The sequence below is a fragment of the Leptinotarsa decemlineata genome, unplaced genomic scaffold, assembly GCF_025532065.1.
Source record: "Leptinotarsa decemlineata unplaced genomic scaffold, Ldec_3_MD MMD2_tig00026358_RagTag_RagTag, whole genome shotgun sequence".
Classification (NCBI taxonomy): Eukaryota; Metazoa; Arthropoda; class Insecta; order Coleoptera; family Chrysomelidae; genus Leptinotarsa; species Leptinotarsa decemlineata.
Window position 1 is genome coordinate 4,555,199 of NW_027412703.1, and position 24,974 is coordinate 4,580,172.

The 24,974-nt window shown below is 34.2% G+C and overlaps 1 protein-coding gene and 1 non-coding gene across 2 annotated transcripts in view; one reads left to right on the top strand and one right to left on the bottom strand.

Annotated features, from left to right (window-relative positions):
* The first annotated feature begins 6,961 nt into the window (after positions 1–6,961).
* Positions 6,962–24,974, top strand: part of LOC111514362 (matrix metalloproteinase-2) — a 346,057-nt gene continuing 328,044 nt past the window's right edge. Inside the window, exon 1 of the mRNA XM_074184801.1 lies at positions 6,962–7,467. Within this exon, the coding sequence (XP_074040902.1) occupies positions 7,315–7,467 (153 nt within the window). The 5' untranslated portion in view covers positions 6,962–7,314. The remainder of the gene's footprint in view (positions 7,468–24,974) is intronic.
* Positions 16,901–16,972, bottom strand: TRNAH-GUG (transfer RNA histidin (anticodon GUG)). The gene has a single exon. It is a non-coding gene; the product is annotated as a tRNA-His (tRNA).

Consider the following 24,974-nt stretch of genomic DNA (forward strand, 5'->3'; position numbering starts at 1 on the left):
TTTTCAGACATCAAATTCAGTGTGCAAACTACTTACTTGCTTTTGGAAGCAAGCATCTGGAGAGGTAGTTATGGTTCATCGCTCTGGGGAAAATTGAATCCGTTGTGGGGAACGAGAAGTGCCGAATTTATTGAAACTATTCGTTCCCCACCCTCAGGCTCATACAAGCTAATAAGCCTGCCCAACTAGCAATTTCGTATTTTATAATAGTTGCGGAAACGTTTCGGAGAAACAAATTATAAAACTGCATTCCTCACAGAAATGTTTTCGCAGTGTTTATAAAACTGCTATAAATAGGAAATTGGCACCGTTTTATAAAGCATTATAGTCATTATCAATATTTTGTAAGGCCTTTTACAAACACTACAAAACAGTTTTATAAACATTTTGGCAGTTACTATAAAATTTGTCTAACACTCTTAAAAAGTAGTTTTATAAAGACTTCCCTTATTGCACTTTCGCGACACATAAAATAATCAGGAGACAATTTTATAAGAGTTTTTTAGTAGTTCCAGGTAGGCGTTATAAAATATAATACAGCCGAAAACGATAACAATAAAATAAAAAAGTGTTAAAAATGTTTTCTTGAAGACGCAAGAAGTAATTTTGTATTGGACACTAGGAAAATATAATAGATAAGTCACCAACTGAAAACTAACAAATAGAAAGGTTGAAGCCATTTAAAAATTTCACTTCTGCACTCATAAAACTTATAAAGACGTTGTTTGTGTTTCGAAGATTGATATTTTTACTGCAAATTTTATTGACAAATATATAGCCTATTATTAGCAAAATTTAAGCGCGCCACTCATTTATAAATGTTATCGGTAAAATTATTAATTATACAAAAATTCACTCTGTCAACGTATTAATTTTCTGGTCGCAAAATCAAATCACTTTATTCTAAATAATATAATGTTATAATATTTATGTACTTTTCAACTTTAAATATTACTATATGTGCGGTATTTCATATTTTCAACTCATCTAATTTCAGTATCCCGGATCGCTATCATTTGAAATGGCGTCGTTCTATAAAACTATAAAAAAAATTGGTATCAGTAGCAAGCATTTCAACGTATTTTAGCTACTATGTTACCCCTATAAAACTTTTGAGAAACACTTAGTTCTGGGAGTGATGGTATTGCGGCAGAGTCGGACTACTTTTAAAGCTTTAGGTTTTTACAAAAGTGCTAGTATGAATAAAAGATTTCTCACACATAGTTCGGATAAATATTATCTGTCTTTGATGTTTTGGCTAAAATGTTTCATCGATTATAAAGGCTAAACGACGGGTTTTAACCATTATAACAACCTTTTCCTGTTTTTCGCAAGAAAAAAATTGAAGCACTAGGTCAGGTAGGATAGTTTGAAGTATTTTTTAGTATATCCAATATACAGGGCGACTCAAAAAGCTTTCAGAAAGTTTTTTTATGGAACACCAAGTTATTTCTTCGTCTATTTGAAGCACTTCGGACTGAATCTAAAACTATTATATACACCCATTTATATATTCCGGATACAAACAGAAAAATCCACTACAGTATCCACACAATGGTGTTATTATCAAATTGAAAGTATTAATTAATACACTAATATATGCATATCAGAGTGTCTAAAATTGAGGAAATTGAATTAGAATTGAATACAGTAACAATAAAAACTGATTATTAGTTATTGACAAAATATATCAATGAATTATAATTTAGATTAATGAGTTTTCAATATTTTTTTGGCCCTAAGCTACGATGTATTAAAAATATAGAAGTATTTTGCAAGAGTGTTACCTCATATTACTGGAGTTTTCTCCCAACATCAAACTGTTCTAGATCCACTATTAAGATTTTCGACCGTATTTTTTTTTAATAGATGGATTTTCTGAAATAACTTGAACAAAACCAAACTAGCTCAAACCATTACTAAATAAAAAATTATAAAAAAATATTTGTTACAAATAAAGTATTCGAACCATTCGTCACAAAAATTAATCAAACGTCAATCAGTCAACATCCCAACATCAAAGGCATTTACACTAACGAATACCTATGGATATGAACACTGTCACGAATTAATTATAGAAAGCGGGTAGCGAAACCATACAATCGAATTTGAACGCGAACGCATACGCTCAAATCACAAAATTATCGGAAACCTAGATACTCCCAAATGGAAAAAAAATCCGTGAATCACCTTGTATGGTTTAGCTGCTAAAACTGAACTCCCATTTTTTCGAAATACAACTAAGCACCCCGTTATTTTGATGTTTTTTTACACAGAATACTAAGAATACGGCCCTGTTAATATTTGTTTGCCTTTCTGCTCCACTGTGGCTCTGCTGTCGCTATTGTCATTGTTATAAGTTAGTTGGCAACTTTTTTGCTAATAAACGACACTTTGGTGACTCTTATAATATAAATTACTTATATTCATCACATATTACTTTTTTTATGATAAATATCCGTTGTCTAATGCTAAATACATGGTGAATATTAGACATAACCTATATGATCGCCGATGAAATATTGTTGATATATAATTAATCATGCGTTCAGAGGAAATGACGGGTAAGTTTTTGATGTCAGAATATATTTTTTAATTAGCTTCAATAATTGACCAGATATTTGATAATTCAGGCCTATATTTTCAGTTGATAGTTTTTTTTGAAGCTGGATTTGACTCATTTTATCTACGTTTTAGGTATATATATTCACCATGGTTCCGTCATCATGGGTAAATAATAACCAACTCTCATGGCCAAAAATTGATGCTGATAAGCTTATATGAATCCACAATTCTATGCCCGAAGCCAGTTGGTTTACAATGATGTATAAACTAAAAGAAAGTCATTTGATGACCTACCAAATTGCTGAAGAAGAATTATTAAAACGAATGCTGAAGAATGACGACACAGAACAAGAAAAAATTATCAATTCTATGCAACCCAAAAAGCAAGCAGGGTTATTTTCATTCAAAGAAGTTGTCACAAAAAGTGTGAAAAAGCCAAAGTTATGTATCTTTTATGGGATACCGTCTATATGACAGTAGTTATTAGTTATTCGAGGAGTTACTTCTGAATACCTTGCTGTACCTGAATTTGTCATCATTTAAAGAGTTGTAACACGAAACTGCTTCACTCAGAACAAAATATTCAGGTTTTCTAAACAGATAACTAAAAACTGAAACTTGAAAGTGCAAACCCTTTGTATTTTACAGTCCTACAAATTGTGAATAATAAGGTTGATTCACTAAACCGAATGCCTTGAAAATATTGAATTTACTTACGGGGTACCTATACTCAATAAAAATAAAAATGCTGAAGAACTAATTTCCACCACGATATAGATGGTGTCCCATTTGAATAACTAAATAAAAATATTCTTACTAAACACAACTAAAATTTTGAAGATTTTTTCAAAGCTGTGATTAGGAATCGATGTCAGCTGGTTGTTCTTAATTGCTGCATTTTATTCTTGGTGGCAGCAAATATATATTAGCAAAAGCAATTCAATTTCATAACAGTTATATTAGTGTTTTTGAATTGTTGTGAATATACCATACTATAAAGTAGTTGGGAAATTATCATTGAGGTGACAATATAGTAATGAAAATAAAATAGTGTCTGAAAGCATTCTAATAAAATAATTTCATTAAAGCTACAGGAAACAGTTATAAAATAAACTTGAAATAGTTTTATAACTATCATAAAAATCTCGCAGAAAAGTGTTATAAAACTGCTACATAACAATTTACTTTTATAGGAAAATAAGTTTTATAAGTTAGTTTTAAAAACGTTTCTGTGATAATTTCCTGACTATTTTATAATGGTTTTTTAATTTTATTTCATAAACGTTTCTATGACAAATTTATAAAACACTTTTATTGCCTACAACTGTATTGTGTTCACCGATCATCTAATACAATCAATTAGCATTTTGGAAGTAATTATAAAATATTAATGAAATAAAACTGTTGCAACACCATGGAATTATAAAACAACTTTGCTGGTTGGGTGATGTAGTCCTTCTCGACCATCAGAGCAAGACGATATTTGTCGTGGAGTTTTTAGCTCCTGGCGAGACGAATTTCGTCCGGAAAGAGGAGGAAAAACGGATGAAATATCGAGATTTTCTCTTCGAACTCCGCAGACTCTATCCAGACCACTCTGTCCAGATGGTTGTTCTGATTATTGGAGTCATTGGTGGAATGATGCCCTCTCTACTCTCGAATCTTAAAATCATACCGGCTTGCCGCACTGAGGCAAAAATCTTAACCGGACAGATGCAGAAGGCTGTCATTCTTGGCCTCAGGGCACATGATTCTTGGACCCAATGATCACCACGGTGTAGGGAGTGGTCATTGGTTTATAATGCTGGCGCCCTCTCCCGAATGTACCGGGGCTTCGGGGGATAGGGCCTGACCAGCGCAAAATACGGTTAAAAAAAATAATAATCTAATGATCACGTACCCCATGGTGTGGGGAGTGGTCGTTGGTTGATAATGCTGGCGCGCCCTCCCGAATGTATCGAGGCTTCGGGGATAGGGTCTGATCAGCGCATACTTCGGGAAAAAATAATTTCTTTATTTTCACAAATTAGTTTGCACATCAACAACATGATAATGCAAATAAAAAAGAGGAAAACGTTAATAAATTCAATTAGAGAAATGATATAAGGAAATGTATATACATATGAATGACTAGAATGATTAAATATCTCTGGATGTGTATAGGACTATCACATCCACGTCACAAACAATTATTACAAATAATATAAAGTATACATATAAAATATATTAAAGTTACTAATTCTACGTATGTATAAAAAAGGTGTATATTAAATAAATCGTTCACTTCACACGGAAATGAAGTTACGGCTCAAAGTCCTCAATAGTGTAGAAGTTTTTTGACAATAAGAGTTTCTTAAATTTTCTCTTGAAAATATGTACATTTTCTGAAACTTTAATGTCGTCGGGAAGTTTGTTATACAGTTTGCATCCCTGATATTCAAAACTTTTTTGGTAGAGAGCACTTCGATGTTGACTGGGTAAAAGTAAGTGGCCATTTCGTGTCAAATGGGTAAGTGAGGATCTGTTGGCAGCCAATTTGTTTTTATTGCGGTATACATATGTGCATGCCTCAAGTATGTATATTCCTACAACTGTTAATATTTTTCACTTCTGAACTGCACCCCTAGAGGAATCCCTAACTCCCAACTTAGCAATAATCCTAACTGCATACTTCTGTATCATGAACACTCGGTCCACAGAAGAGCTTGTGCCCCAGTTCAGTAAAATTCGCGTAATAAAGCGTAAGTGGAATCTCTTGACTGCAGTGATTGGAGAGATACCTGAGAGAATAACAGGAATTTCTGAGCTTTTCACACAAATTATTCATTTGTGACTTCCATTGCAAGTTGTTATCAAAAGTAACTGCTAACAATTTGATTGTTGTTCTGCGATCCAATTGTAATTCGGTATTCTGGTATAGACTCACCTCATGGTGTTGTCGTCATACCATGAATTGTAGGTAACCTACTAGTTTTTGTTTTATTTATTATCAAGTTGTTTTTTTCACACCAAGTGATAACTCTACCGAAAGTGTTTTCAGCTATATTTATAACAGTGTTTAGATCTTCTTCAATAACCAGTATGAATATCATCAGCGTAATATATACAGTGAATGGCAGACTTTCCATTCAGATACACTAATAGATCATTTGCAAATACTTGATACAGAAAAGGTCCGAGAATGGATCCCTGAGATACACCATTAGCATTGTGTTTTTCAGAACCCCAATCTTCACTATTTGTCTCCTATCTTCAAGTAAGTAAACGTAACTTTTATTGTTTTCCAAATGAAGAAAAAAAATTGCTCTATAGTCTTGTCTTGTCTTATTTCGTCTTTCTATTTTTTTTGTCTTGTCCTATCCTGCCTATCTTGTCTGTATTGCCTCGCTTTGTCTGTATTGCCTTGCTTTGTCTGTCTTGTAAGTCTTGTCTTGTCTTGTTTGTCTTGACATTTCTATTCTTTTCTTTTATTCCTTTCTTTCCTTCTCTTTTTTGTTTTGTTTTATCATTTCCTTTCTTCCATTCCTTCTTTCCTTCTTCGTTTATTGTCTATGAGTATTCCTCTCGATATGCTGTGAAATTCTTCAAGTATTATTTTATTCTACCGCCTCCATTTCGAATGATACAAAAAAGCATAGGAACTTTCGATACTGTTTCATATTCCTCATATTCTGATGTGAACCAATTTAGTATGCGACGTTTCGTTCATTATATTGCATCATCAACTAATTTTTTTTTAATATGGACCTGTATTGTAATACATAGCTGAACTTGTTATTAGAGTTGCTACAAAAATCGAAGAAAAAACTAGAGCTCCTTGTTTAAATTTATTGAATTATTGATGAAATCTAGAGAACGAAACATCGCATTTCAAATTGTTTTATTTCAGATTATAACAAATATGAAACAGTATTGAGAGTTCCTCTGCCTTTTTCATATCATTCGAAATGAAAGCATTTGAGCCAAGGAACACAATTTGATGATTCTAGTTTTTGGCAAATATTTCAAAAACAATAACTGATGTTTTCGATCTGAAAAGAGATCATTCCAGTTCCCCAAAATAGAAAACTTCTGTGCTTCTCTACTGATCTTGTAGATCTTTCCGTTTCAGAGATAGCAATAACAAAATCGGCTAAAAAGAACGACCTGTATATTTCCTAATGATAAATTACCGCTTTTTATTGATTATTGAGTCTATTACGTTCCCCAATATCGGACCCTTCCTGAACACGACATTGCCCTAGAAGTTGCAACTTCAGCGAACTCCCAACTGAGTATGACCTGTCCTTCTGAAAAAAAGCTGAAAGCTCACACACCCAGCTGACTGGATATTCGCGTCTCATTCTTATGATAGAGACAGCTGAATAACGCACTCGTGCACTCAGACCAAAGCATACTCTCTCTGTTTTAGTTCGTCCGCGAAGTAGGCGACGTCTGTTGCATCGGCCTACTGCGATTTTTATTTTTCTTCCGTAGTGTTTACTTTATCGATACAAATTGGTTCTGAATTGTCTGCGCACAAACTTCATTGAAATTATGTGGAGAATGGATTTGAAGGAAGAAAGAACCACAGTCACTATAAAAAACCCAACACGGAGAAAATTATGAATGAGCCTACTTGCGGTTTGGCAACTTCCTATCATATCTGTATAATTGTTTAATGTTTTTTGTAACTCAGTAGATGATTAGCAGATATCTCGCGAGGACTTTCGATTTCTTTGTTTTTGAACAAAAGACAGCCGAGTCGAAATGTGCGTGTTCAACGGTCGATCGAGTTTTTTTAAAAACTTGTGTAGGAGGTGGTGCTACAGTGTTTTTGTTATTGTTGTGTTTTGTTTAAGTTTGAATGCATCTGAGGGAAGAGTTAATAGGATGAAACGGGAAGTTTTGAGCGATAGCCTGGTAAGTAGGAATTGTTTTCGAATTCGCGCGCTCCTTTTTATTCATTCAGGTTTGAATATTCTTTGTTTATTTTATTTGTTGTCGTGTAATATTTTATTCACGAACTTGCTTTGTACTCATCAATTACAAAGATGATAAACAATCTGACGTCGATATTGAGTGAAATATGTTTCACGTACATGAATTAAATAATCAAATCAGTACGAATATTGATAGAATATTTGGACAACAGAAAACAAATGTGTACTGCTTTTTAAATTAATGTGCTCAAAATTTCCAGCAATAAACCAGATAGTTACTAAGGTCTCCAGATATTTGATAAAATTTTGGTTTACTTTTCTAATGATTTCTTGGTAAACAGGTATTTGTTTTGAGGGCACCCGGCGATTTTGAAAAATTTTTTGAGTGTACTTACGTATTTTGATGCGTAGATTACCGAAAGACAAAAGCTACGCCCTTATTTACAAAGTTACGGCACTTCAAAGTTCAGAAAAGGGCAACTTTTGAGCCTTCTTTTTCACAAGATAAACTATTTGGAAACACAAGCAATTATTCACTAGGTCATTTTTACACCTTATGCCTCCTTCCTTGACACTTTTCACTGCAACAATTGTCATATTTCCAATAAAAATTTTAAAAAATGTAATGGCATAGTTGGTACGACTGATGCTGTCAATATTCCTATATTTTAACATTATTATTATTTTATTGAATGTTGAATTGAAAAGAGTCAATTAAGGAAGAATAAGATGTAAAGGTGACCTGGTAAATGAAGGCTTGTGTTTTTAAATAGTTTATCTTGCAAAAAAGAAGGCTGAAAAGTTGACATTTTCTGAACTTTGAAGAGCTGTAACTTTGTAAATAAGGGAGAGCGATGCTTTTTTCGGTAAATTTCCGTTTTGTGGACACCCGGCGATTTTGAAAAAATTTTTGACTGTACTTACGTATTTTGATGGTAGATTACGAATCCGAAAGCGGCGCTCTCCCTTATTTAAAAAGTTACGGCCCTTCCAAGTTCAGAAAAGGACGACTTTTCAGCCTTCTTTTTCACGAAATAAACTATTTAAAAACACAAGCATTTATTCACTAGGTCACCTTTACACCTTATTCCTCCTTCTTTGATACTTTTCACTTCAATAATCAATATTTTTTTATGCGCTATGCGCTCATATGGCTTATTCCGGCCATTGCTAGTAAACCTCTGGTACTTAACCTGGGATTGGCGATGACTTGACCAATCACTCCAATCGCATTATCGTCATTCACTACCCTTCTCTGAACATTTCTTTTCTTATTTAAAACCGAACCTGTCTCCCTGAATTTTGTGACCAAATCCAGAACGTGATTTCTGCTTAAGTGTTTACCAGGGTTTTTCTCGTTAAATAAAATTGATGTTCTATTAGCATTTTGGTTGTTGTCAAAAAGCAAAGCAATAACTGAAACCCTTTCAGCAGTAGTGTAAGGCATTTTTAAACAAATAACAATACACGACCCGTGTAAACAAAACAATCGAACGATGTACTAATGAAAACTGGAAGAAAAGGAGTGGGTATTGGGAATATTCTATTTAACAAAAAACTGATAAGAAGAACTGCTCGAAATTTTTTTTATGTAGGCATACAAGTTACCGAGTGGTATGTCTAATGTATTATTAACCTGGCAATTTCAACGTCAAATTATCTCGAAAACTAATCGTTACAAAAATGTTATTTCAACAGAGTTGTAAAGGTATTCGAAAGACTTTTAAAACAAGGTGCCACCCGACCTACTATCCCTATCTAAATAAGGGTCGTCGGACGCACCCCTCCGAGGAGGTGCGTACTACAAAAAATCTGATCAGTCTGAAAGGTGTCCCCCTTTGATTAGAAATCGACGTTTTTTAAAAACTTACTTTTTATATTCAAAAACGGCTCTGTTAAGTTTTCGTTGCTACACACTGTATCACAACATGTTTCGCTAGCACAGTAGCTTTGGCAAGTGATTTGAATATATGTAGTCAATGTACATGTACAGGCATTCCAATCACTTGACAAAGCTAGTGTGCTAACGAAACATCTTGTGATATATTTTTTTTAAATAAGGTTTGTGGAGATCAAATCGTGAGTTGTGAAAATAATCTTCGAATGCTTCAGCGTATCTTCGTATGTAGTTGGTTGTGTCGCAAAAGTCAGTGACCACCCATCACCAATCACATACATGAGAATATCAATTTTCTCCTTATCAGATTTGGATGATAGGCCCGAAACTGATATATAAATCGTTGGAAACGCCGGAGTTGAGAAGGTGAACTTCTCTGGAGGTGCCACGTGCATCGAGAGGTTAGAAACCGAAATCATTTGTACCACAGAGCTTGTACTTCGTTCAACTTGTTCGATATCACTTAGGCATCAATAACTAGTAACTAGTATCAAAAATAACTATTAGTATTTATTTCAAGACTCTATCAGCCAGTTGCACCGATGGTCGAGCCCAGAGCGAAAGCGAGGTGCCAAGGCCCCTATCATGACAGCTCCCCTTCGCCGTGTCTCTGAACCCACCAAAGGTATAACATCATGAATGATAGAACAGTATTAACTGTGCATTCAATTATTCAAGTGTCAGCTGTCAGCTTCAAGTGCTGTCCATTGCCTCTCCTTCTTCCATATTTTTTTCAGTATTGATTATTTGTAGAAAATTCCGCTACTTCATGTTCAAATCCGCTACGCCGCTAGCGTCGAGTAAATTCCGCTACAACTGCGGAATTCCACTACGGTTGGCAACTCTGCCAGATCATCCAATTCAGACCAAAAGGAGTTGGTAATCATCGACCTATAGTACTCGCCGTTGACAGTGATGGCCTGGCCCAAAATCCACACCTAACAGTGACTTTTTCGGGATGCTTTGGACGCTATTGCATCTCATGTAGATTGGCATCGTCCCAAATTCGACAATTTTGTTTGATCACTTACCGATTCATTCAGAAATGAGCCTGCTCCAGAACCCATTCAGCGTTGTTTATTGTTGTTCACCTTCAGTTCCTGATGAGTTGAATTTTGTACGGGTGCAGGCCCAAGTCACGACGCAAAATTTGCCAAGTTGGTTCTGCGAAAAGTCTACACACTCACAAAAACAGCGGCGATGTTTTCGGCACATTTTGCGTTTCGGCTACGTACGGGTATTGGTCGATCGTTCACTGCACCAGTGAATTTGAGTCCAGTGTACTCAAATTCAACCACCATATTGCGAATAGTCTAAAATGATTATGGCGACCGTAAAATGGGCGAAGCGCGCTGTTGTTGCCTGAACAGAACACCCATTTTGATGAAAAAATTTGTTATTTGCACGTTTTGTTGAATGCTATATCCGTCAATGGTGATTTCTGTTTAAAAAAAATCTGTTTAAAATCTGTTTTTCCGTCAATCAGCTGTCGCCGTCATAGGAACGACAACTCTCAGAAGTTGAGAACTTGTGCGAGCTAAGGACTAACGAGGTCTTACCTTTTAACGTGTGATTCCTAACACAGTTGCAGAATCATCCCAGCTTTAACCAGATAAATTCTCTCGAGAAAAATATCTGGTCGAGGCGGGAATCGAACCCACGGTCTTCCGATCGTGAGTGGGGCACACTACCACCACAGCCAATTCCACAACATTTGCCAACATTTGGCAAAACAGTCTGAATAAATGACAACTAATTTGACAGATGTAGCTTCAAGATGGCTGTCATTAATTGTCAAAGTCCCTGTTGGAAGACTCGATAGATGACTTTTCAATCAGGGTAGTCAACATACTCGCTTCTCACTCAGGATCTTGCTTGTTGAGAAACATCATGCTCTAATGTTTTGGTTTAAGCTAATACTGCTTTTTTCATAAACTACACATCACGATTTGATCTTCACAAACTTTATTTAAAAAATATATATCACAACATGTTTCGTTAACGCAGTAGCTTTATCAAGTGATTTATCAAGTGATTTATCAAATCACAGTAGCTTTATCAAGTAGTCTATCAAGCGATTTATCAAATCACTTGATAAAACTACTGTGTCAGCGAAACATGTGATACATATTTTTCAAATAAAGTTTGTGGAGATCAAATAGTGAGGTGTAGTTTATGAAATTACTATGGATCTTCATCAAGTAACGGCCGAATCAATCAGAAAATTAATACTGCTTGTAAGCTCTGTGGCAAATTGAAACCCACTGCTTCGCATTTAATCACCCAACGTTATCAGAATCTACTGGCATTCACTTCTTCAATAGCTAAGAACATTTTTTAAACGTACACAAAAGAACTCAAACGAAAAAGAGAAGATATATTAATTCCATGTCTCGTAGTGACTCTAATTCAGCTGCGTTCAAAACGGTACGCCTCTGGTACAATTGTTTATCAAGGCGTTAGATATCGTGTTAGAAACTGGGACAACCATCTCTCCTAAGATAAAATCACAAATGTCAGTTCCTTAATGACACATTTACTGGTATATTATTATATTCTGCAACGTTTGCGAAAGCAACGAAGATTTTTCTTTGTATACAGGAAACCAATATTATTAATTACATTGAATGTATACATAAACACGAAAAGTACCTAAAAGGGAAAACTAAATGCATTTTCGGCTTTGAAGAATTGGACAGTGGCTTGCCAATTGACTTTGTAATGTTTACTTTTTCATCACTTGAATATTAGTTTCATCCAACTTCAATTATATGTTTACATGTAAATTTGGGGTTCAAAGTTCAAAGTTTACTTCATAACATTTCCAAAAGTTGCCGAAAAATTGTACGAGAACTTATAGCAGGTTTTGCAATCTTTTGAATTTATTACACAATATTTATATTCGAAAAATATGTTAATGTTTAAAAATAAAACTCCTTATATGAATTCTCAATTCATAATATATTATATTCCAGAAACTCTTTACTGTGTGATTTCCACCAAACAGTATTTAAAAAACGCAACACGTGTTTCGATATACAATAGCTTCTTCAAACGTGTCTTTACTCTGAAGCTACTGTATAGCTATTGCACGAAGAAGAAATATGCCTTTTCATCATAAGACGAGCGCAAGCGTAGCCGTCATATTGAAATGGCGGTATTTCAAAACATTCGTACTGTTTTAATCAACAATAGCTGGGCAAGGAATATTATCTCTATAAACAAATAAATTATTGAAAAAAAAAACCATTGATGGTGCTTCCCTTGTTTATAATTCAGTTGAGGCTCATAATTGTAAACAATTAAAAAGGTGGTTAAAACGTCATGGGCGTCCGCAAAAAGGAAAAAAAGTGATGATTGAGAGGTTAGGCATCAGCATTTGTTTACTATCTAAAAACATATAAAAAATATTATTTAATAATGTCAATTTATTTGATGTAATTGAAAATATATTTCATTCGACAAGAGTATTACTTATGGAATTAATAAATAAATCAAGATATTAATATTTTGAGGCTGTATATATGACATTATTAATTAGACAAATATGTAAATACTGAATTGAATATGTTTAGTAATTTTTATTAGAGGGAAATATTTAATACAACATAATATATATGATATTTATGAAATTTACAGTCAAAAATGCAATAAGGAATAATGTACGTATGTTGAAATTCCTGATAAATTAAAGTATCAGGGTTTTATTCAGTTGTACCACTTTCTCAAATGAAATGTAGTGTAGATTTAAAGCCTCGGTCACTCCTGCCACATTTTTTTCACTCATAATTCACATATCGCACATGCTTCAATATGTAATTTGTTTGATGATTTGATTTTTTTTTTCGATATTCAAGACAAGGCTTTGGAAAATTAATAAAATAGTATGTGTTGGTTTTGAATGATTTGTATCGTGTAATACTTTTACATACTACATAACAACACCGTTTTGTTGTTCCTTTTTGTGCAGACAACATAATTATAATGGAGTATAAACATTTTTTTCTGATTATTTTGACTTACAACTTTATTTTTTTTTCACTTTTTTACAGTTAATGAACTTCAATGTATATTTCAATTTTCAAACATTTTTGTTTACAAAAAACAGTACGAAAAAGATGGCTGATACTGACGCATGCGCACAAAAAATTGTGATGAAAAGGCCTATAAGGCAAGTGTTTCATTCCAAAACATCGGATGTCCAGAATTTCAACTCTTTGATATACCATATTGTATAGCAATCTTGTGAATGATGTCTGATTCAATTCCATAACGAAAGTTTGTAGTATAAACTGAACAGAAGAAAGTGATTTATATAATTCAATGTTCATATTGAAGTTGTTTCGACAGTATTTTTTCATTCGTATAACTCAATATTTATACAGTGTATTTCTTTAATGCCGCCCCCTTTAATTTTTTGAACGGGTCAACTCAAAAGGGTTGTGAAATATTCGACAGGAGCTTCAAAATGATGTGTCACAAGACTCCTCTTTCCATTTAATTTTTTTCATCATCTCAAATTTCAATTTTTTGAGTTGACATTAAAGAAATGCACTGTATGAAAGTACTTGTTTCGAGTCGGCTTTTTATTATGTTTCTGAACTTTGCTTCTTTGCATGATCTACATATCTGCTAAGAATTTATTTTAGAATTTATTGATTTCTTCCTTTTATTGGAAGATTCTCAATTTTTTTTATAAATATGGAGAAGAAGAAATACAAAACCTTTGTTTCCCAAAAAATTAACCTCTTCTAAAAATATACCCCTTCCAATTTAAAGAAGTAGATACTTCTTTTATATACAATTTTTTCTAAGTTAGTATCTGAAGAAAGTCTACATATTTTCTTGAAGAACTTTCAATAATATTTGGCAATACTTTCCTTTGTTTTTCCTGTTTCGTTAGTACTATTGGAGAAATGGAAAAGTTTTTTCTGAAAATAATCTTGTTGAATGGACCCAGTGTTTGGAAATATCATGAATTTGATATAACTGACAGAAGAAACTGAGAATTCTAAGAAAAATTGTAGATTCTTGGTTTATATATTTCCTTTGAATGATAATACAATCGGCATAACATTTTTTTATCAGTTCCGAGTAATGAAACTGATGTGGAAACAATTTATTGATCTCACTCCCATTTTCCAATGTTTGCGGCCAGGAAAACGTTTTAATCTTATCGTCTACCGTGAATTCAACAAACACGAAGGGAGATAGGAAACAATGGGGAAGTTGCTTGTGGAAATGTTCAAGCTCTATTCCTTCATATTCAATGCCAATGAAACTGTTGATTCATTAAGAATTTTTGTGCATAAATATATCTAAAAATAACAATGAATACCAAGTTCCGTTGTAATAATTTTGCAATATTTTGCAGATATTCAAGGATTATATTAGGTTGTCTCAAAAGTTTTGTCCGTTTCTATGAGTCTACTTTAAACTGTAATGTCTCAGTGAATTCTCATTCAATTTAGTCAACATAAGTGTCAATTGAGTCAGTACACTTTTGCCAACGTAATATAAGTCGATTAATTCCGTAAGCATGAAAACTGTGTGCTCGGGATTCGTTGAAGTCGACAAAGGCTATTTGTTGTCTGGTGCTGATTGGCAAAGGTTCCACCAGTGAGAAAGTACTTGAAGTACTTGAAAAGATGGTGGTCTTTTGATGGGAGGTCTGGGGAGTATGGTGGGTGAGGCAGGACTTTGACCCTCTATTCATTTAATTTTCGAACGGTGATTTGTTAAACGTGCGGACGGGCGTTGTCGTGTAGCAGAATCGGACCTCTTCTATTGACCAGTGTCGGCTGCTGCTGACGCAATTTTCGGTACATTTCGTCGATTTCCTCACAATAGGGCTTTGCTGTGATGGTTTGGTCCGATTTTAATCGGTTAATGTGTGTCCAAATCGGAGATTATTCAAAATGAGGATTCCTCATAAAACAAATGGATAGCAAGTCGTGCTCTAGTTTTGTTTGAAATATAAGAGGTTAGTTAAGGGTTGGTGAATATTTAATTCCAACTCAATGATTTATAATTAAATTTAATTCTGTAATTATTACAATGTGTTAAAACAACGATAAAAATAAAATAAATACAACAATAAAAATTAATTGGCGCTCCGGGGCGACTTCATTGATTCCAGTGGCGCATTTGCTTTTTCAGCTGCAGGAAAACCCGGAAAAACCTGCAGCACCACATCATCTGAAGATCTTGATCTAACAATGCCCTCTCTCTCATAAAACAAAATGTAGGGTGTCTCCAGAGGCTCCAATAAATTCAATGCATCGCCAGAACACTTCGTGACACGACTATCGTTAAACTTAAACCAGTCCGTTTCTTCTTTGACCAAGGCGTAATAATGACATTCAACGCCAGAACCACAGTGAACAATGATTTATTTGATTTTCCAATTTTCTTTTATTACGCTCCCACAATTTCTCATTTATATATTTTTATAGAGATTTTTATGTTGTGTGAAGGTTAAACACCTAAAGAAGTTTTGAAAATATTGACTCCTTCAGCAAACATGTTTTCAACACACAAGAAAAACTTTATGTAGTTTTCTACTACTCCGTTAATGTTGAACAATAGAAAACTTGCCAAAAAAGGCAAGAAATCACGAATATCTGTCTGTCTGTTTTGTTTAAAATCTGTTTTTCCGTTAACCAGCTGTCGCACCCCTACGAACGACAACCCTCAGAAGTCGAAACTTGTGCGAGCTAAGGATTAACGAGGTCTTACCTTTTAACGTGTGATTCCTAACACGGGTTGGACGATAGCAAGTGAAGATCGATCGTTCAGACTAGGGCTTGAACCACCGACCAACACGGCAGTCAATTCGAGTGAGTGAACAAATCACCCACGCCGAACCGCTTGGCTACCGACCGGTGAAAACTTCTCCTGATGATGATACTTTACCGAAACGCGCGTCGAGAGAAAATTGTTTTCCTCAGTTGTTTTCAGAAATTTTGTTAGCTCTCCCTATTGACAATAAACCTTGTGACGACTCTTTATTGAAAATATCTTCAGTGCCTTTTCCAAAACATTATTTGAAAACATAATTGAAGGTTTGACTGAAGAAAGGAACTGCTCCACAATATTAAGGTCATTTTACGTGTTTTGCCGTGGTCTTCTTTGGTTATGATTTCCAAACGTTTCGAATGTAACTGCGGCAGTCATCGTCAGTGGCGTGGTCGAAGTACTCTTCTTGACGTGTCAACTGACGTGTTCTTGACGTATCAATATTGACGCCAGTCGTGAAACCCTACATTTCTTTACTCCACTATAATTATACAACAAAAAGAGTCTACGAGTAAAAAAAGAATACTAATTGAAGTGGCACTATAATTAAAAATGTACCTTTTTAATTGAATTATTACTAAACCTAAAGTATATTTATGACTTTAAAATTCCAAAATTGACAAAAATAAAATACAATTTTAGGTGAAATAATTTCATGAAGGAAAAATCACTTGAATTCAAAAGAAAAAAATGTCTTCCCGTGACAATGTTTTCACAATGCCGTGACCAGGATTCGAACCTGGGTTACCACGGCCACAACGTGGGGTCCTAACCACTAGACGATCACGGCTATCGAAGACGATGTAAGAATTGCGCGAAGTTATGTATACAGTGTAACATACAACCATTCAAGTGTGGAATCGGTGAAACATTGACTTTTCTCGCACCATTGTTAATAGAAAAATATTCACAAAGTTTTGCACTAGTTTTAGGATTGATTCATCATATCTTCTTCGATATGCATCACGTCTACTTTAACATATATATGGTGCCAATCTACTTACCAAATGCTTTTGAAGTGATTAACGAAAAACTTTACCTATACAGTGCATTTCTTCAATGCCCCCCTTTATTTTTTGAACGGGTCAACTTTAAAAATTGAAATTTGGGATAATGAAATTAATGCATGAATACTTTATTTTGAAGTGAAATTGACAGATGAAACTTTCAAGATGGCGACTGGGCGCCATCTGGGAAAAAAATTAAATGGAAAGCGGGGTCTTGTGACACATCTTTTTGAAGCTCATGACGAATGCTTCACTACCCTGTAATATAATGTCAATATCTTCAACTACTACAAAATGTCGGAACTTTAAATAATTGCCTCAATACATTGACATTTAACTACATAATATGAGGTAATAAGCTTGAGGTCAGTTCAGAATATGCTCGAAATGGTTGCCTCGAACTTCTTGACATATGAACAGCGTATCCGAACATTTTTGAACACAGTAAAGTCAATATCTCTACAAATATCTATTATTCTCTGCCGTATATTCAATATTGAAGCAGGTTCAGTTTCGTACACCTTTTGCTTCAAAAAGCCCCATAAAAAAGAAGTTCAGAAGTGTCAAATCTGGCGAGCGGGCTGGCCATTTTGTAGGACCTCAACGGCCAATCTAACGACCGGGAAAAGTAGTATCCAAATAGTTTCTTACTTGTCTGGAGTAATGTGGTGGTGTTCCATCTTGTGGGAATACTATATCCATATCGAATACATCAGAATTCACTTCGAAAATTTCAGTGTTGAGAGGGTCAACAGTAGTTTCCAGCATATTCAAATACAGTTCCACTGTTGAATTTTGTTCAATAAATAGAGGTCGTACACTATGGTTTTCCAATATTCCTGCCCAAACGTTGATTTTTTCTGGATATTGGGTATGTGTTTCCCGGAAAACGTGAGGGTTGCTGTCACTTCAATAACGGCAATTTTGCCTGTGAACATTGCCGTTCAGAAAAAATGTACATTCGTCACTAAAACAAATATTGTGAAGATGAGTAGGATGCTTTGCAATGGTTTCCGTCATGATTTCGCAGAATTCTGTTCTTCAATCAGGGTCATCTTCAGTTAATTGGTGTACCATTCTAATTTTATATGGATACCTTCCTCTTCTGAAGTCTCCACACACTAGAAGGAGACACCTCACAAACATTCGCGACGGAATAAGTAGACTGTTCAGGATTTACTACCATCTCACCAATTATTTGCACTTGCTGTTCTTTCGGAATGGACGAATGACCTGAAGGCTTTTTGTTATGTACACTACCGGTAGTTGTGAATTTGGATACAAGTTCTCTCAAATATTTTCTACAGATAGGACGATTCGGAAAACGTTCACTGAAAATCCTTTCAGTCTCGTGGAAATTACGCAATTTTTTCTTTCAATGGACGAGAATTGACCATTTTAGAGATTGTTGACGTGGTACCTTTCTATTAGTAAAACCGAAAACTAAATGAGAATATTCTAACTGAATGTTCATTGTCATACTGACATTTTTTGACGTTTTAATAAACAAAAAATAACTTAGCAAACATTACTGTATTCGAAAATATTCGGCGTGAAATATCGAGCATCTTCTGAACTGACCTGCAGCTTATTATCTCATATTATGTAGTAAAATGTCGATGTATTCAGGCAATTATTAAAAGTTCCGCCATTTTGTAGTAGTTGAAGACATTGATATTATATTCCAGGGTTGTGAAGCATTTTTCAGGAGCTTCAAAAAAATTTGTCGCAACACCTCCCTTTCCATTTAATTTGTTTTTCCCAGATGGCGTCCAGTCGTCATCTTGAAAATTGTATCCGTCAATTCCACTTCAAAATGAAGTATTCATGCAATAATTTCATTAACCCAAACTTAAATTTTTTGAGTTGATCCGTTCAAAAAATGTATAGTGCCAATCTACACACCAAATGCTTTTGAAGTGGTTAACGGAAAACTTTTATACCCATTTATAGCTCAACATAATAATTAGGTACATATTTGGGTAAATGTTAATTTCGAAACAATTCCTTTCTCAATTTGACTCACACTACTCGATGATTTGAAACATCATAATTAGCCTGAAATATATTTTTAGATCTGAGCATATACCTGCAGATTTCTTAGTCATTGAAAAAATGCCAGATATGAACCAGGATGTCAGAATAAATTAGGCTGGCGCTTCAGTGATATAATATGTTTAACATATGTTTTTTGTCACGATGTGATTATTTGTGAATCACGTAAAATGACATAGTGTTAAAATTATCTTTGTTAATATCTGTATATTCAATCAGAAATAGTGATATCAAATACTTCTCATGAATAGAGTTTGCTAGTGAAACTTCTACATCTCCTTAGTGGCAATTAGCCTCATGAATAAAACAGAAGCAAATATTTTTGATCACATTTTTTTTGTGACAGACTTATTTAGTGTGCGAACTGATGACGCAGGGAAGGAATGAGCAGCGTTATCTCAATAATTATTCTTTGTTGTTCAAGTTATTGTCGGATGTGTGTCGTTCCTCAAAACGAGTGTAAGGGGTTATTTTAGTTTGCCCTACATACTTTTAAGCACGTTGCGTTGAGTAACATTTTATTCATTTCATTAATAATGTGTCAGTTAGAATGCATGGTAAATAAAATGGGTGATTCCAGATACTGTCAGCAACTTACTTCAAAGAATATGTTTTTAGTAATTGTGATCTCAAATCTGGTTTTTACGAACAAAAACAGTTTTTTGAATCTCCTGAAGATTCTGGTTGGATAGGTGAAACGTGCGTCAAATAGAATATTGCATTTCTGATGACTGGTAAAATTGACTGTTTTTGAATTTGTTGTACACCAAAGGTACCAGTTTCATATTTTTATAAAAATACTTACTGAAGATTTTGTGGTGAGAGTGACAATCGAAAGATGACGAGTTATAAGGTACCTCAGCCACTTTTGTGTTGTTCAGAGAAATACAAGATATTTTCTGAACCAACTCGTTTTTGTAATAGGAAAGTGAAAAAATATTTTATAGTTCACATACGTAGACGAGTAGAATCAGATGAATTCCATTTTCATAGCATTTCATCGTGACCTCGGGTCATCATAACTTACTACAGTCACCTATATATTTTTTTTTATGCGGATGACAACAGAATGCAGAAAAGTATAGTAAAGATATTTTTATCGCCATCTCATGAAATTCTTTAATGTTAGGGACCCTCTGTGATTTTCATCTTCCTCCGACGATTCATCAGAACTCAAAAGTAATCCTTGAGAAGCAATTTTCAAATTCAATATTCAGTTTGAATATCATGAAATCAAAATTGATCTGAAGACTATCGAGGAGAGATACATACGTACAAAAAAATTAATATTTCTTATTTTTTGAACAGAGTAGTATAATATCGAAATGGCATACAGTGTGTCCGCAAAGTATGGAAAAAATTCGATATTTCCAAAACCAAAGGTCGTTTTACAAAAACCTGATACAGGTCGATTTTTAATTTTAATATTCAACATTTCACAACAAAATTTCATTATACAGGGTGATCCATCTTAATGTGATGACGTCATCGGATTTTTTTTAATGCAACACCCTGTATTTGGTGTCACTTTTAGATAATCCGTAATGAGCTGATTCCGATAAGGTATGATATACTTGGGGTCTAACGGACAGAATTTGAAAGATGTACGCTTAGAAAATAAATTTTATTGATATCTAATAAAAGTGGAAATTCATTATTTATTGGTTTTTTTTCTAATGATTAATCTAACAATGGAAAAGTAATCCAGTAATAAATACATGACTCTATTTTGAATGTTCGAACTGTACTCCTTGTTGTATTTGACAGTAACCTTGTTGAACCTTGTTTATGGTTTCTTGAGAAATATTGTTTATTTCTGTTCGAATTCTCTTTTTTAATTCTTGAATATTTGCTGGTTTCGTTTCATAAACAACATTCTTCAGTCGCCAGACTTAAATCCAACGGATATAATTCTGGCGACCTCGCTGGCCATTCAATATGTCCACGTCTACCAATCCATCGGTTCGTAAACATTTGGTCGAGATACCTTCGAACATCTGCAGCATAATGTGGAGGCGCACCATCATGTTGAAACCATAAACTTTCATGAAAACTTCCAAGATTAATTCTACTAGGAATTAAAGTAGATACAAGATATCCCCTTGAAAATTGAAGGTATGCTGGCCCGTCTTAAGTACCGTCGAAGAAGTAGGGTCTGATGATCCTGTTTCTAACAATGCCAGCCCATACATTTACCTTTTGCGGGTATTGTGTATGATGCTCACGCATCCAGTGGGGGTTTTCTTTGGCCCAGTATCTACAATTCTGACGGTTGACCCCACCTCCCAAAAACTATATTTTTTACGAGGAGACGGTCTCGGTGACAGTTATCCATCATGACTTCACAAAATTCTATTTACCTATCTGGATCATCCTCGTTTAATTCCTGTAGAAGTTCGATTTTAAAGGGATACCATTTTTTCAATTTTAATACTTTGTGTACAGTTGTTTTAGTGACATCGAAATCACGACCAACTTTACGAACAGAAATGTTCAAATCTTCTTCAAAAGCAAGTAGAACATCTAGTTTTGTATCATCATTTACAAAAAAACGACCTGATTTGGGTGCATTTTCATTTGTATTAGTTTCTCGAAATTTATTTTCAATCTTACTTACTGCTGACTGCGTTATGCGTCTTTCTGGATATTTTTCATTAAATAAGTTACAAACTTCCATCTGAGTTTGCGATCTGCCTCCATAGCCAATCATCATAAGTATGTCAATTTTTTGCTTTACGCTTAAATTCATTACTACTTACGAATTAATACAACAACTACTGTCCTATTTAACAGTTACTGAACGTCAATCGAAATAATGACATTTCACAATGACAAAGAAAAACTAGCAGTCTAGTTTTTTGAAATTAATGAGAAATATTTGTTAGCATGGTTACTGTCAACTACAGCAAGGACTACAGTTCGAACATTCAAAATAGAGTCATGTATTTATTACTGGATTACTTTTCCATTAATCATTAGAAAAAAATCCAATAATTAATGAATTTCCACTTTTATTAGATATCAATAAAATTTATTTTCTAAGCGCACATATTTCAAATTCTGTCCGTTAGACCCCAAGTATCTACCTTTTCGGAATCAGCTCATTACGGATTATCTAAAACTGACACCAAATACAGTGTGCCGCAAAAAAAATACCGATGACGTCATCACACTATATAATGAAATTTTGTTTTAAAATGTAGAATATCAAAATTGAAAATCGATGTGTTTCAGATTTTTGTGAAACCACCTTTGGTTTTGGAAATATCGAATTCATTCTATACTTTGCGGACACACTGTATAGGGTCTTTCATTGAGCGCTTTCTGTCTTTAAATTCAAATAAACTAAGTATGTGTGAGATATTAACAAAAATTTGTATTCGTTTGAAAGACCTATTGATGCCATTTTGTGTGGAATATAACATCTTTCAAATTTCCACCACGGCTTCTCTGACTGGAGCGCATTCGAAACATTCAATAGCTCTCGCGCATAAATCAGGCTGAATTTGACCAATGGCATAGGCTATGTTGGCCTGGAGGATCGCTGTGGTTTGTGGCTTACTCGTTTACACCTGCGACTTAAGGGTCTTCATCCCTGAAAAAAAAGGAGTCAGAAACGAATTTTCTTATTCTGATTGAGGAAAGATTGTATGGGTGTATAAAGGAAAAATAATAAAAAAAATATTTTTCGAATATTAGATGAATAAAAAGTATTCTCTCTCTCATTTTTGGGCATTTTTCTTCAAATCCACCATCAAAACTAACGAATATTTTGGTGTTATTCCATTTCGGTATTGAAGCCTATCATTTTCTCAGTTAAACGACTTTCTCATTTTTCTTTTTAATGTTTCCTTTATTTTGTAATTGATTTAATAAGAATGTGTTATTTATAGGGATTTGATTTCCTTGCATTATGCCTTTCGAAATGGGAAATATCAAATTTTATCAAAGTCAACTAATAAAGTTTTGCTTCAGCCGTCGACTAGTGAAAACTAATTATTACTTTTGAATCTGGAGTCAGAATAGTAGATGAATTTCTTTTAAATGAGACGCCCGTCAGGTAGCTGCTCCCACACGTTTGGTGAGGGAGAGAGAGAGTATCATAGAGCCATTGTAAAATGTAGCACAGGGTCGGATTGGGAATAGGAAAAGATAAAAGTCATTCTCACCGAACGAAAGATTGAAATATTAAAATTTCTACAATAACCAGATAGTTTTCAACTTACCTATTTGTATGTTTGCGTGTGTACACGTTTGTATCAAATCTTGCAAGTCTAATATCTTCCGATTGGCTTGAAATTCTACAGGTATTCATTACTAGGGACAAAACTTCATGATATTTTCATATTAAGAAATACTAACATGGAGGCTCTAGAATGTTGGACGAATTTCGTTATTTTTGATTTGATTACAATCAAAATTGGTAGCAAAAACATTGTTGGATTTCATTCATTTTCAACAGTTGCATACACATCAGCGGAATTGAATTATTCACGATTGGTATTGACTTATATTGTCTAACCCTTTATATGGAATCAGACATATTATTTAAACTGTGGACCTTTCCTGCAAAATATTATATTCAAATCATTCAATTTTAAAAATATATCTGGCAGTATGAATTAATTTTGAGGAAAAATATGAGTAATTTACCCCGGAGAGCCCTAGATGAATTATTTTTGAGGATCGGACTATGAATCATAAAATCTTTCCGTCATTTCGAACTAATGCTGAAAATTGATATTGTGAAAGGACCCTTACTTGAAAGACAAAATCTGATACTTGATTTCTCAATTTTTTATTCATAAGTATCATCTGATTTTCTGAACACCCTGCTCATGTTTTCGAAAAAATAAATTTTGAACAGAACACGACTATAAATCACAAAATAACCCATAACCATCTTTATGCTGCTATTTTGAATTCTTAAAATTTGATGAAAAACTCATTATCTTCAACCTCAAAATACCAGTGTTATATATAATTTGACAATTAATAACAAAACTCGTTTGCCATCTCGAATTTCTGAATTCCAACAGAAAAATAACTACCTTCGAACCTTAAAGCCAGTCTTCCATAGAGCCCGACCAGATATCAAAAAACTAGTCCGCCCTCTTGAATTTCCGAAATTCAATAGAAAAAAATCACGCCTAGAGACTACAGAATACCAATTTTAAATCGAATCGGTCCATGATCACAATACTCGTCAGACATCTTGAAGCCGCCATCTTGAATTCATTAATTTTAACTGAAGATTCATAATGTGCGACCCGTAAACCCCATTGTACCAAATATGAATCGGATAACACAACTTGTCCGTCACCTTGAATTCATTGATTTTGACAATACATTTATACTCTACGAGCCCAAAAAAATCCACATACCTACTAATTTCAAATCGATTCGGACCATAATCACATATCTCGTTCGATATCTTGGAACCGTCATCTTGAATTCGTTAAGTTTGACAAAAGATTCATAATCTCTGACCCCGAAAACTTCCTTATAGCAAGTCAAATCGGGCCCTAATCACAAATCTCGTCCGCATCTTGAATTTATCAATTTTGATAAAAGATTCATAATTTTCAAATAATCTGCAATTTTCGTGCAAACTTTGAGATCAACACGAAAACGAACATGTTTTAATCTAAAATGTAATTTGGAAGAACGAACACGTCGGCGAATAAAGTTCGGCCCTGGAATGCCCCGGCCTGGTCAAGTTAGAATTAG